This window comes from Dioscorea cayenensis, chromosome 8 (genome assembly GCF_009730915.1).
Source record: "Dioscorea cayenensis subsp. rotundata cultivar TDr96_F1 chromosome 8, TDr96_F1_v2_PseudoChromosome.rev07_lg8_w22 25.fasta, whole genome shotgun sequence".
Taxonomy (NCBI): Eukaryota; Viridiplantae; Streptophyta; class Magnoliopsida; order Dioscoreales; family Dioscoreaceae; genus Dioscorea; species Dioscorea cayenensis.
Genome location: NC_052478.1, coordinates 4839305 through 4850596, shown reverse-complemented (window position 1 = coordinate 4850596; position 11292 = coordinate 4839305). Strand labels below are relative to the sequence as shown.

The 11292-nt window shown below is 36.5% G+C and overlaps 2 protein-coding genes across 4 annotated transcripts; both read right to left on the bottom strand.

The window, feature by feature from the left end:
* Positions 1-929: 929 nt before the first annotated feature.
* LOC120267178 (glutamate receptor 2.8-like) lies at positions 930-3492 on the bottom strand. Its single transcript, XM_039274876.1, has 3 exons — positions 2430-3492; positions 1555-1964; positions 930-1478 (listed from the first exon to the last, which is right to left on the bottom strand). The coding sequence occupies exons 1-3, from the start codon at positions 3490-3492 to the stop codon at positions 1014-1016; spliced, it is 1938 nt and encodes a 645-aa protein (XP_039130810.1). The 3' UTR covers positions 930-1013.
* A 2051-nt stretch (positions 3493-5543) lies between these two features.
* Positions 5544-10976, bottom strand: LOC120267079 (RNA-binding protein with multiple splicing). Of its 3 annotated transcripts, none has more exons than XM_039274773.1 (10): positions 10801-10976; positions 10544-10723; positions 10398-10473; positions 9507-9636; positions 9172-9283; positions 8359-8450; positions 7770-7839; positions 7596-7678; positions 6556-7366; positions 5544-5758 (listed from the first exon to the last, which is right to left on the bottom strand). In XM_039274773.1, the coding sequence occupies exons 1-9, from the start codon at positions 10909-10911 to the stop codon at positions 7276-7278; spliced, it is 945 nt and encodes a 314-aa protein (XP_039130707.1). In that variant the 5' UTR covers positions 10912-10976; the 3' UTR covers positions 5544-5758; positions 6556-7275. The 3 variants fall into 3 exon arrangements, with proteins under 3 accessions (XP_039130707.1, XP_039130709.1, XP_039130708.1); XM_039274775.1 differs by having other exon boundaries at positions 5544-5702; XM_039274774.1 differs by having other exon boundaries at positions 5544-5695.
* Between the last annotated feature and the right edge of the window lie 316 nt (positions 10977-11292).

The following is an 11292-nucleotide window of genomic DNA, read 5'->3' as shown; positions in this document are numbered from 1 at the left end:
AAAACTGAGATTAGATGCATACCATGTTCTTTCTAAAATTTGAATAAACCATGTTCATTAAAAATAAGCTTTGGAAAAGTGAATAAACCACATTTATTAAAAATAAACTTTGAAAAAGTGGATAAACTATATTCATTACAAATAAACAGTCTAAAAAAAAAAACAAAAACAAAATAGGCCTCAATGGGAAACAGAAGGCTATCTCCTATAGTGGCGTACTTTTTTCTACGATCATTGGATAATCAAAATTCAGAAAAAAAACATAAACTGAACATCAATTACAAAATTTGAGCTGCTGGGAGAATTCAAAGATTAACTTCTAATGCAGCTTGCACAAAATCATTATTAGGATCTCTAGTAAGAAGAACTAGTTGTGTAATATTGATGAAATGCATAGACTTCATCTGACACAGACATGAAAAAGAGTTGCGCACTTTTACTTGCCTCATCATTTGAACTGCTGTCGGTAACAAACAGTGAAGAGAATGAGCTGAAACATACATGGATTCCTTCAAACTTGTTTTTCTAAATCAAAGCAGCAGAAACTGGGCTTTTATAGTGTCACTGTTTTTCTGAATCAAGTTTGAATATGTCTGCTCTAGTTCTGTATCTGTCTTTATACTGCATGACTCTCTTAACAAAAAAAAAACACTAGCAAAATTGAAGATTCTCACAATTTCAGCTTCTTTCTTATTCACTAAATTAAGGTGGAGTCTTAATTTTAATTTACAAAGAATCTGAATTTGATTTCCAATCAACACTTGGTGATTTCTTTATGAGGAAGGTACATGTGAACTTCTCAATTGACAGAACCATGAGATTGAACGTTAACAGATGACAGTACATAGATGTGACCAAGTCAAGTGAAATGTCACATTACAAAATCAATCCTGGATTAAGAAATTGTAGCAATCTTTCAGAGATAGTTAATGAAAAGCAAGGTGCAAGATATAAAATAATTAATGATAAAAAATAAAACTCTTGGTTGCAAGATAATAGCATGGGATCTCAGCTCAATCATCCTTATCAGTTTCAATGATGTATTCTTCAATAGAAGATGGTGAACCGGGACTCTGTGAAAAAGAAGTAATTATAACTGAAGAATTGGCATCCATGCTTGTGGGACTTCCTGGACAAACTGGGGCTGTTCTTCTCTTGAAAATAAGAGCTTTGGTCTCTATCTTCTTGAAGTATTTGGAAACCATGGCTTTAACCAGAACTGGAATATTAAATTTCTCAAGACCAAGCCAAAGTAAGTATATAAGAGCAGAAATAATGGAAGTGAGACCAGTGATAAGAAACAATCCTTCAAAGCTTCTGAAATTCAGACGGTGAGAACTCAAAAGACTGTCTTGTTCTTGGCATTTGTCCTCATATCCAATCCATTTCTTCTCAATTCCCACCATTTTACTACCTTGTGTTATGTTTAGGATTGCTCGCGATACGTCAGGAACCAATGGCGATCCCTTCGGGAAAACCTGTTGATCAAGAAGAACAGTCATTGCAAGATGAATTTCTTATTGTTTGAAAGTTGTGATTAATTGGTTTACTTACAAATCCAAATCCTGCAGTCTTGTATGTTGGTCCAACCATCATGAAATTCTTGCAATGTTTAGCAAGGAAGAGTTTCAAATATGGGATTTCATGAAACACAGCAGAGACACCATTGTTACTGCTTCCTTTAGATAGAGCTTCAGCATAATCATCAGGCCTTCCTAAAGGCACAAGCTTGGATTTATCAAAGTGAAGTTCATTTATTAGCTTCTCCTTCACAAATGATCCTTTGTGATACCCTACGAAATCACCCTTTCTAATGAGTTGTTCGACTTCAGTGACCGTCGGTTCTAGCTGCTGCACTGTCAGCATTGATGTCAAGCTCGCCGTGTAGCTTTGTGTCAATATCAACACTACAAACAACCATATGATCATCAGAAACCTTGTCAAGTTGCTCTGCACCTTCTCCCCTGAAGCAATCAAACAAAATTGAGTAATTGAGTTCTTGTTAGTATGTATACAAACTATAAACAGAGGAGTTATTAGTGTTTCAGTAACTTTGAGAAAAGACAAGAGTGGAGAAAGTGTTGAGTGGAGAGAGAATATATGAAACTTAATTTTATTAATTAACTTTTACAAGACACTCTCTTTCTTTCACTCTAATTTTTCTCACTCTCACTTTAAGCACTTTGCTTTTGCTTACTTGCTTCTTCATTGTATCATTAGCAATGGAGAACATGTATTTATAGGGTGTTAAGTCGGTTAAAGGAAAGTTTCATGATGCTTCTAATATGGCGGTGCAATTGATTGAGTTGGTGTGAGAAGCTTCAAGAAAGGCTGAAGTCGGTGATGGAGGTCTCAAGCTTCTTCTAGAAGCTTCACACTTTATCAGAAAGCGAAGTATAAGACAATGCCGACTTGTTCGCAAGGAGAACCCTTGAACTTCTCATTGTCTCGATGCTCGATAAGCCAAACGACTAAGGCCGTAAGGAAGAAGAAGCCCAAACTTCCTAACCAGAGATCTAAACTCAATGGTTTCAAGAAGATCCACGCATTCATTCTCTCATCTTCTTCAATAGGAACAATCATCACAACTCCTGATTCAGTATAAGGTAACGTAAAGTCCACAAACTGTGATCGGTTAGCAATGATCGTCACATCTCCGGCAATGGCATCGAATTTCTGAAGATAAACTTGGTAAGTTAGCTCATTGTACGTGCCTGCACTGTCACCTTTGCTATCTTCAAAGGGAATGTACTCATAAGAGACGGCATAAGGCAAGCTCTGCATCACAGTATCAAAAACATCAATGCAAAAACCAGTGACAATGCTTCCATTGGTGACAGGATTGTGCTCAACCTTCACAAACTCAAAGAATCCATCCTTCACTGGAACTCCAATTCTCAACTTCTTGCCACTCACCGGAATCTCCCAACCTTTTGGAACTTCAGTAGATTCACCAGGCCATATCACAGGATTCAGGCCACCATTATTATTGGAGCTTGAGCTAGTACTTGTAATGAGCCCATTCTCTGGTTTCCAAAACCCAACACCTCTCCCTCCTCTTCCAACTATGTTCACCACTTGGAGAGTGGATAACTTCAACTGGCGGTCAACAAAATGGAACTCTCCACTCATTCCATTGAACTTCTCCTCTTGAATATATTTTAGGACATCTCCATTTGATCCACTTGCTTTCTCTACTGCCATTGCTAGTGCAAACACTGTATCATATGCCCATAAACCAAAGACACTAAGCTCAGCTTGCTCTTCATTTGGGTACTCCTTCTGATACCTTCTCTTCCATCTAAAACTGAACTCGTTGAGCTCCTTTGTTCTTGGAACATGGAGCTTCACTCCAAGAGCACCTTGCATTGAATCTATGACTTGAGGATCAAACGAGTCCACAATGTTTGTTATTCCATCAGTCATAATCCATGCATAGCCTTTGCTCATCATTCCCACTTGTTTTACATTCATGAACAAACGTGCAGCCATTGGAGCTGACATGTGAACCAAGAACACTCTGGTTTGCATTGTCATTAGTTTGTAGAGCTCCTTCTTGATCTGATCATCAGTTGCCGATAAGGCAATAACACTCCGGTAAGGGATTTTCGCGTCGATCTTTTCCAATTCGTCGACTAGATATGGCACAATATCTCTTCCATAATCAGAGTCTTCATATACAGGGACAACTTGTCTCCAACCGAAGAGTTTGGTGATGGACGAGACTGCGGCAAGCTGAGCCGAGTCATTGATCGTTGATCGGAGGAAGTAAGGAGTGGTGATGGAGGAGAGTACTGGACTTGATGCAGAGAATGAGATGATGGGAACCTTAGCTTTGTCTCCAAGGTTGGAGATGAACACTGCTTGTGATGATTTCTGTGGTCCTATGATCGCTTTTACTTGTTTTTTGTTCAACAGATCAATAACTGCATGCATTGATACGTACATATTCAGAAATTAAAACTGACAGTTACTGTAATTTATCAGGGAGGAAAAAAAATTAATATATTTTGCTGATATAATATAATTTGTTATATAAATATGTCGAAGTATATTCTTTTAATTAAATTAATGCAATAGCCAATTGAGTGCCACCCAAGATTATCTAGCCGTATTCCACGAGTACTTTGAAAGGACACAATATTAAAGTGATACAATCAAACGAAAAAGCCTTATCATTGTGTGAAAGACATAAATAGCCAATTTTTGAAGTTGACTTTGGAACCAGTTTGGAATAAGTAACATTAATTAGCCAGCTACTACTCCATATTGTTCAACTTCAAAAGTCAACATAAAAATTTTTGAGTTTCATTCTGAAGTGGAAAGGCTTCTCTTAATCAGAATCATCAGGCATCTCATGCAAAAGAGAAAAGCCTAGTAAAAGTTGATTCAAAAGAATAATTATTAGTTATTCTATCAAAATAATTCAATGAAAATAAATAAATAATGAAAACATACCTTGAGATGCAGCTTCTACAACATCATTCTTGGAGTCTCTGGTATAAATGACAAGCTTTGTGCTGTAGTTCTGATGAGTTTTATAGAACTCATCCACTGCCATTGAAATGCTGGTTTTGCCCATTTTTCCAACGAGTGTTGCTGTGTCAAGAACAACACCGACAGGGAACGGCGTTGTCTCCGCTTCGCCATTTCCAAATAATTTCCATAAGAAGATAGTAATGAAGAAGATGAATTGAAACATTTGGTTCATTTTTCAGAGTGTTCGAGTTTATTCTGATAAGTAAGGTTGGTCTTTTATAGTGACGCAAAATGTTTGTTTCTCCTTTTTTTTAATAAAACATAAAATTAAAAAAAATTAAAGAAAATATATTTCTTAAATTTTTCTTTTTTTGGGAAAAGTCTAATTTTCTCTCAAACTGAAGAGACCAAGACATGGGATGCATGTTTTTGAGCAAGTATGACATTCAATTGCAACTTGGAGGATTAAAATTCCACTCATGCTCCATTACATTGTCATTTACAAGTTGACTTGAGTTGTTTAATGACTTTTTTTTTTTGGCAAACGTATATTATATTTTTCAAATTATCTATATTCTCTAAATTATTGTTTGGAAAATCGTGCATTTAAAGCATACACTGACAGATATAATATATATATATATATACACACACGTATGTATGTACATATACACACACCTTCACCAAAAACGCAAATAATTCTCTATACATTCTTATGATCAATAATCTGAAATAATGCACATAAACTGATATTAGTATTTAGTGTCGAAAATAAAGATAAATACAATTATTAAAATAAAGGCGGCCCCCATACAATTTTACAGAAACGAATATGCAAATCTCTATGGTCATGAACTTTTGATCCACTCCCTCTGACGATAAACTATAATACTTGGACATCAACTGTTTTTTTTTTTAATCTCATAACGCACAGCACTACTCATCTCAACGAATTTTCATAACCATCAATGATTTGAAAATAGATTTATACTAAAATCGTTCTATTTACATATATTTCACAAGCAAACACAAACTTATAAAATTGCATACACACAAGGCATATATACCTGCAAAATGAGTAAAAAGTCAATGAAATACAGGTTCTTGGCTTGTAAAAAGTTGTGATAAGGCCACAAGATGGGTTGTCTGAGCGTTGACATTATGTAATCTAATTTCTAATGCATCCAACGCAGCAGTCTTTGCAGCTTTCACATATCTGAAATCTTGGATTGTGGGAAATTATAAGGAAAAAAGAAAAGCCCCAAAAAGTGATAAGTTTCTGGAGAATCAAACATTGACCTTTCAGAATATGGTTTCAGGAACATCTAGCTGACAAAGAGTTCAGAAAATATATAGATAAAATGCTTCAATTTCTCAAGAAATCTAGGCACAGATATTGATTGAAATTCGTAATCTTTTAGCCCAAGATCACCCTTAGATTTTATTTCAATGCAGAAGAATAGAATTTTTCAATGTATAAAAGACTACCAAAAAAAAAAAAAATAGCAGTCTTTAACCTTTCAACAAGAATATAGTTAGCTTGGTGGACACCAACATGTTAACCTTTTCATAGGCAATGGCCACACAACATCAAAGTTATTAATCACCGAGAATGTTACACTTGAAGACAGTCAAGGCAAAATATGGTGAGGCCAACGAATTTGGGGAGGAGAAATAAACTCAGTTCACAGTTATAAATCACACAGTAAACTTTATGTCCTCAAGTCTGTTATAAATAAATAAATAACCACAACCCAAAATTCTAACGAGAGGCAAGCAAGTGGTCAGACAATCCAATGGGTTATGAAATTCAAGAAACAGGGGCTGTACAAGTTCACTGCCTTCTAGTGATAATTTATGCCTTGATGCCTCAAATTTTGAATAAAAAACAAAAGATCTCGTTCATAGAGTATTCAAGGCTGATCTTACCTGTTAAATAAACAATGGCCCCAACAAACAGATACCCTTGAGTATTTATTGTATGGTAAGACATGGTAAAGTTGATTATATTTGATTCTAACACCAGTCAAGCAAGCACACAACAAATAGAAAAATCAAAGCCATATACATACATACCCTTTGGCATCATAGAAGGGTGCCCCACATGAAACAGCACAACTTTCCCAGAGAATCAAACAAACAGCAGCAAAACTCTTTTTACCACATATACTACCTCTGAGCAGCACCTCTCATCTGTGATATAGAACCTGCAAAGAAACAACAGCAGCCAATTTTCCAATTTTGGACCTATGCTTCTCCTGGAGTTAAAACATAGGGATCAGTTTCGTGCTACATTTATATATGTATGGATGGATGTATGGATGGATGGATGGATGAGTTGGTGAATTTGAAACGAAGGCAATGCTCAATGTCTCCAGCTATTATATGCAGCATGAAAAAAACTTTTGCAGACACGTTTCACAATGTAATGCGTTAATGGGCCAAAATACATGTCTCAAAAATACTAGATCTTAAGGTCAATGCAAGCATGGGCAACTTTCAGTATACGGTTCATATAATTATCCCACCCCCTCCCTCAACTAGAAATACATGTCACTAATTAACCAAATTAATGGTGCCAATGCACATATAATAACAGATATATAAAATGGCCCAAGTAACTCTCATGATGGAAGATGGTGATGGCACTCATTATCAGGTGCATTCACACATGCAAGGATGCTGGTGATGACTTATGATGTGGAATGCAACAGCATGATTTCCATCATTGGATCCATTGCTACTCAAAAAGCTTCATGAGGGAGATGCGTAAAGGGCAAAATACATCCCTTGAAACTATTGCTGATAGGTTGTTGGAGTTCCATTGCCGTCGGGTGCAGCACCATTCACTGAGTCCTTCCTTCGCCCAAAGGGATTCTTTGAAAATGTTCAACTAAGTTAAAGAAACAAGCAGTGAAAACCAAAAATCAAAATTAACTAGCCACTGTTTTCCAAAAATTCAGTAATCAGGGAAAAATAGCAGATCTGGAAGATTTTTAGTTAGATAATTTTTGAAGAAAATATTCTGGAACAAACATTTTAGTGCACAAGATTTGGGAAAATCTCCATTAATTGGATGATAGCTTTGTGAATATTCATATATTATAGAAGGATATTGTATTCGCATGCCACCACGCCCAGAACTAGTGAGAACAGCACCCTGCAAATTCTGGTGGACAACGGTAGCACTACTCACATCCTGCATGAAAAACAAGCATAAAGAAAACTCCAAATGAAGGAAGGATTGGCGAAGAAAATTGATAAAGGGAAATGTGCAGTAGTTCACTTACTTCAAATTCAATGAAGCACACAGTGTTTCTTTCTTGACGTAAAACCTTCATTTGTTTGTAGCCAGGTTGCCTGTCAGAGATTCAGAGTAGGCAATTAATTCAAAAATAAGATGCTCGGTAATAGACAGTGTTATGCACAGCAAAGTCATCAACCAAGGTATGTACTCCTGGACATTTAGCAACATATGCAGTGTAATGCATTAGTCTCACAACTATTGAGATCCATAACCTACCTGCCACAATATATATTACTAACCTTCCTTTCCTGTTGTTTATTTCTAACTGACATTGATATTATTTATTAATCTTTTAGAACGTAAAAATTGGAAATCAAGCATGAACAAAAACCCAGCTATATAAATTTCTTAAGCATTTCAAATATGAACAGATTTTTTTCTCTCATTATCTCATCCCTCTCTCCTGAAAAAAAATAACTAGACAGGAACCATTGATCTTTATAGGTAAGGGGCTTGGTTATAATAACTTGAGACAGGTTCGATAATTTTTTAATTTTCTGGTCTATTTAGAAGCTTGGGTTTTCAAAGAAAAATTCATAAAAGATGAGAATGAGCAGCGACAAGATTCATACACAATGAAAAGACCCCTGAGTTCTTCCTCATTAACATTCTCTCCAAGATTGCCAATGAACAGAGTATTGCAAGGGGCATTGTCTTTGTTATTCTGCATAAAGAAAACAAGGCTACAGCTTATGAAGACAAGCAATTTGGATACCTATAGTGCAGTAATTAATGATATATATTATAATAGTACCTCGAAAAGGCAGGCAGAATATAAGGTGGAACAAGCACAACAAGAAAATAAGATAAATGGGGCATAACTCTGAAATGCTCAAAACACTTGCACCAATGCTTATAATCACTATGATCATCAACTGGAAAATTCACTTATATGCTAGCCATGCAAGATATTTATGATAAGCAAAAGGTACAGCAGTTTCACATCATTGCTTTACATGAATTTTGAGGCATACCTTTTTTAAGAAATTTAATAGTTTTTATAGTAGTGCAGATACGTACCCAAGGTTAACAAATCAGAAACAGGAGCATGAGTGATTTTTAGGCACAGAAAAAACAAAAATATATCAGTCAAATTGAACTGCTCTAAGAAGAAGCGTTAGGAAGAATTTCACAGGGAATGACATGCTTCAAGTTTATACTACATGAAAATATTAAAATGCCATTCTTCCATAATGGTAAGAGGACCAAGAGACAGATCACATAAGTAATATGCTTCATATAATTTCTAAAATGTGTATGCCCAAAGCAGTTTACATAGAAAGGGGAGTTGAACACCTAAATCTTAGTGAAGACACAAGAGTTTCAACATTTAACAACATAAATAATGAAAAATGAGGAGATAGTAAGTTGAACATGATAACAACCTGGATAGGAGCATAACCACTAGGTGCTGGCACAGGTGTAGGAGGCGGCATCGGTACTTGTGCCACTGGGTAGCCTGCATATGGGTCATATGGAGCAGGTGGGGCAATATACCTAATCCAAACACACATCAAAACTTACTCGCATTAATATGTATATATACATACATACACACATATGTATATATAACCAGCATTACCAATAAGCAACAAGTTTACAAAACTGAACTTCTGCAGTTCTATGTCTAAAAGGCAAAGGAAAATTGTGGAGAGAACAACAAAGATCAAATTATTCCCACTGAAAAATTCACATATCTAATAGTAAAGAGAACTCCTACCCATGGCCACCCCATACAGGTGCTGGTGGTGGGTGAAATGGAGAAGGGCTTGGGTAGCCTGCATGAGTATAGTCCCCACCAGTTCTCATGCGCTTGCTTTGGTCAAAGGAGCTTGAATCATTAACAACACCTACAGATTGAGAAGTTAGAAACTCCACACATCAGCATCAGCCTTATATATGTATATACATACATATAAGTAACAACACTTGGGCACCAGATCTTCCCAAAATACATCAGAGAGGGTAATCTGATATAAAAGCATATATTAGCCTTGAATATTGTGCAACAACATAGACAAAAGCATAATGGTAATTGTTTCCAGCCCAAGTAATGAATTCACCTGTTAACTTGGTACACAAGGCTCCTTGTACTATGGGAACATAGAGAGTATTCAATATACATAGCATGGTAGTGTCTGTAGGCCAAGCATGTTAAACCTTTCCTTTTGGCCTATAACTATAAACTATAACATTAGATTCAACAACCTTCTGCGAAACCAACATCACTAAAACTTTGAACTGGTGCAACCCATGGACAAGAACAATACTTTCAAACTTCTATAGGTGATTAAGCATAGTTATGTGTCCCTGCCACCACCAACATCACACTGCTCGAGAAGACTCTTTAAATATACTTCCAAAGAAATATGGATGAAATCAAAAGGCGCAGAGTTAGATAATATATCCAGAGATACATATGCATATCAATGGGACCTCTAGGTCAAGTCTCAGTACTACAATTTTGATCACATTAACATAGCAATGCAAACATCATAGTTCTCAAGAATTGCTGGCAAAAGAAAATTCATTACATAACATGACCCAAGAATCAGAATTCTCATATCAAAGTGAAAGGAGGGAGACAACAAGTATGCAAAGAAGATCTCACCTCTCTTGACAAACAGATTCTTCTTTGCCATTTCAGTGTGCAGTACCGACTTTGTTTCCGCATCAAAAACCAAGTCCTGCGCACCAGCAATTTCTCCATATTCACCCCAAGCAAAACCAAGCAGAATCACAAACAAACAAACGCACCTGAAGAGCGTTCTTCGCCGCCATAGCGTGCTGTGCCATGGTAAACAGCGCGAACCCCATCGGTTGCTCACCCTTGTAGTTGATCTGCGACGCCTCGAAGCCCGGGAGCCACCGAAGCAGATTGTGCAGTTCCCTCTCCTTCACATCTTCCGGCAATCCAGAGATAAAGATCGTCCGGACCTACAAATCAATCAAGAACCACCAAATCAGTGAGAAATTAGGACGCATCGCGCAAAATCAAGGGAGAAGTTTGTCACCTCGTCGGAGGACGGGCGGTTAGGATTCTCGACGGCGATGGCAGCCGCCGGCGGAGGAGGGGGCGGCGCCGCCCATGGCTGATGGTATGGATGTAGGCCAGCTCCGGCCATGGTGATAGAGAAAACCCTAACCCTAGCTCTCTTTCGCGGTATACCCGAGAAAGCTCTCGCTTTGGATACCTCTTGTTAAATTTCTATTTTATTTCCTTATTTAATTTTTTTTAAAAAAAATATTATTAATAACTCCATTTTCATTTGTAAAACTATTTCCCAACAATATCCAACATCTCCAATTTATTTAATAAAAAATCTCCAAAATTTTTTTAAAAATAAATGAAAAGAGGATCTTTTATTGTGAATTTTTTTTTATAAAAGACGATAAACATCTGGCTCTATGAGCGTATCAGTGTAGGTTGCCATTCTCCAATAAAATTTTGAATTATCACCACTATGCAGTATACGTGTGGCTTTTTTTTTAATATTATAAAAAAA